The sequence below is a fragment of the Pristiophorus japonicus genome, chromosome 19, assembly GCF_044704955.1.
Source record: "Pristiophorus japonicus isolate sPriJap1 chromosome 19, sPriJap1.hap1, whole genome shotgun sequence".
Classification (NCBI taxonomy): Eukaryota; Metazoa; Chordata; class Chondrichthyes; family Pristiophoridae; genus Pristiophorus; species Pristiophorus japonicus.
The window spans coordinates 59,474,951-59,476,486 of record NC_091995.1 but is presented as its reverse complement, the minus strand read 5'-3'; the positions used below and the strand labels follow the sequence as shown (position 1 = coordinate 59,476,486).

The 1,536-nt window shown below is 46.5% G+C and overlaps 1 protein-coding gene across 1 annotated transcript; it reads right to left on the bottom strand.

Annotated features, from left to right (window-relative positions):
* Positions 1-279: 279 nt before the first annotated feature.
* On the bottom strand, positions 280-1,287 carry LOC139230240 (probable G-protein coupled receptor 139). Its single transcript, XM_070862072.1, has one exon. The coding sequence runs from the start codon at positions 1,285-1,287 to the stop codon at positions 280-282; it is 1,008 nt and encodes a 335-aa protein (XP_070718173.1).
* Between the last annotated feature and the right edge of the window lie 249 nt (positions 1,288-1,536).

Sequence of the window (1,536 nt, the reverse complement as noted above, 5' to 3'; positions counted from 1 at the left end):
TTGACGAGCCTCTCACTCTAGAAGCTGCAATGAATTCCTTCACTAAATAGCTGTAGTGACCCTTTACAGAAGAGCTCGGACAGAATGTAACAAGCTCGTGGTGCTGTCCAGAAAGACCAAGGTGGGAAATGTCAATCAGAAATAGTGCCGTGTCCTAAACAGGTCGCTGGGTGTATTATCAGATCACCAGCCATTCCTGGTGTAATTCAGTGGTGAAAGTCTGGGGCTAAATATTATATCCCTGGACTGGAAACACTGGGACCCGCCTCTGGGCTGTGCTCAGTTGTTCTGTTTCTTAATTAATTGTATAATTGAGGAAAGTGGATATTTCACCGCGCTCTTCAACTGCTCTCTGAACTTGGACTGGGTCATCCCGTAAATAAATGTGTTTGTGCAGCAACTTAAATTCCGCAGCATATGTCCGACTTCTGCAAAGATATATAAAGAATCATTGTAATCACTGGGATTTATTCCTGCAATTATATAATATAAGAAATCTATAACATACACCAGCCACAGCAGTATGAAGCTGCCAGATATGGTGGAGAGTAAAATCACAGACTTCCTCCTGCTCTCCATTTCTGGGTCACTGCCATTCTCCCCCTTGCTCTCACCCCTCAGTCCCTTCCGGACTCGACTGGCCACTAAAATGTGTCTGACTGTCAGAGCATTGAGCAACAAAATTACAGCGAATGGGAGGAGTGGGGTTAAAACCGTATCAAACCAGTCAAATCCCAGCCATCCAGCCTCAGTATAATAGGCTGGGATTGTGATACAGAGCCACGGAACATTGTCGATTACATATCTATATCCATATGTAAAGTAGAAGGGAATGTTTTTTGAAGAGAGCAGAATGCAGCTTGTTGCCAGAACCATGGCCGCAGTTCTCCCGGTACAATATTTGGTTTTCAGCTTCTGCCAACAAATGGCCACAAATCGATCAAAGGTGAAAGTGATGGTGAACCAGACAGAACAGTCTGTGGCTACACGCATCAGGACAGCGAAAACACTACACACAGAGGTGATATCCAGGAAAGACCATGGGAAATAATACACATTAATCCGCCACAGTATGACCTCAGTGATGACCATCAGTAGATCTGCCGCTGCCATGGCGACCAGGTAGCGAGTGGTGCAGGTGGACAGCCCACACTTTCCCTGGGAGAGGACCACAATCGCCACTAAATTCACTGTAATAAACAGAAGGGCAAAGAGAGGGTCAATTATTGGTGACTGAGCCCACACAGTAAGGCCTGTCATTGAGCACAAAAACAGCCGGGTGGACATCGGGTCAGGGGTTAACATGTAAAGTATATCATCCCAACACAACCTACCTCCAACCCGCTGCTTCCCAGTTTAGCAGAGACGGGGCAGTGGGAGGGAAGCTGAGCCATCCCAGCGGGCGGGTGGGAATATTAATAGAAACATAGAAACATAGAAAATAGGTGCAGGAGTAGGCCATTCGGCCCTTCGAGCCTGCACCAAGATTCAATAAGATCATGGCTGATCATTCCCTCAGTACCCCATTCCTGCTTT

Bases quoted from the DNA above. Each gene is read 5' to 3' on its own strand.
- LOC139230240 (XM_070862072.1), bottom strand. From the start codon at position 1,287: ATGTCCACCCGGCTGTTTTTGTGCTCAATGACAGGCCTTACTGTGTGG.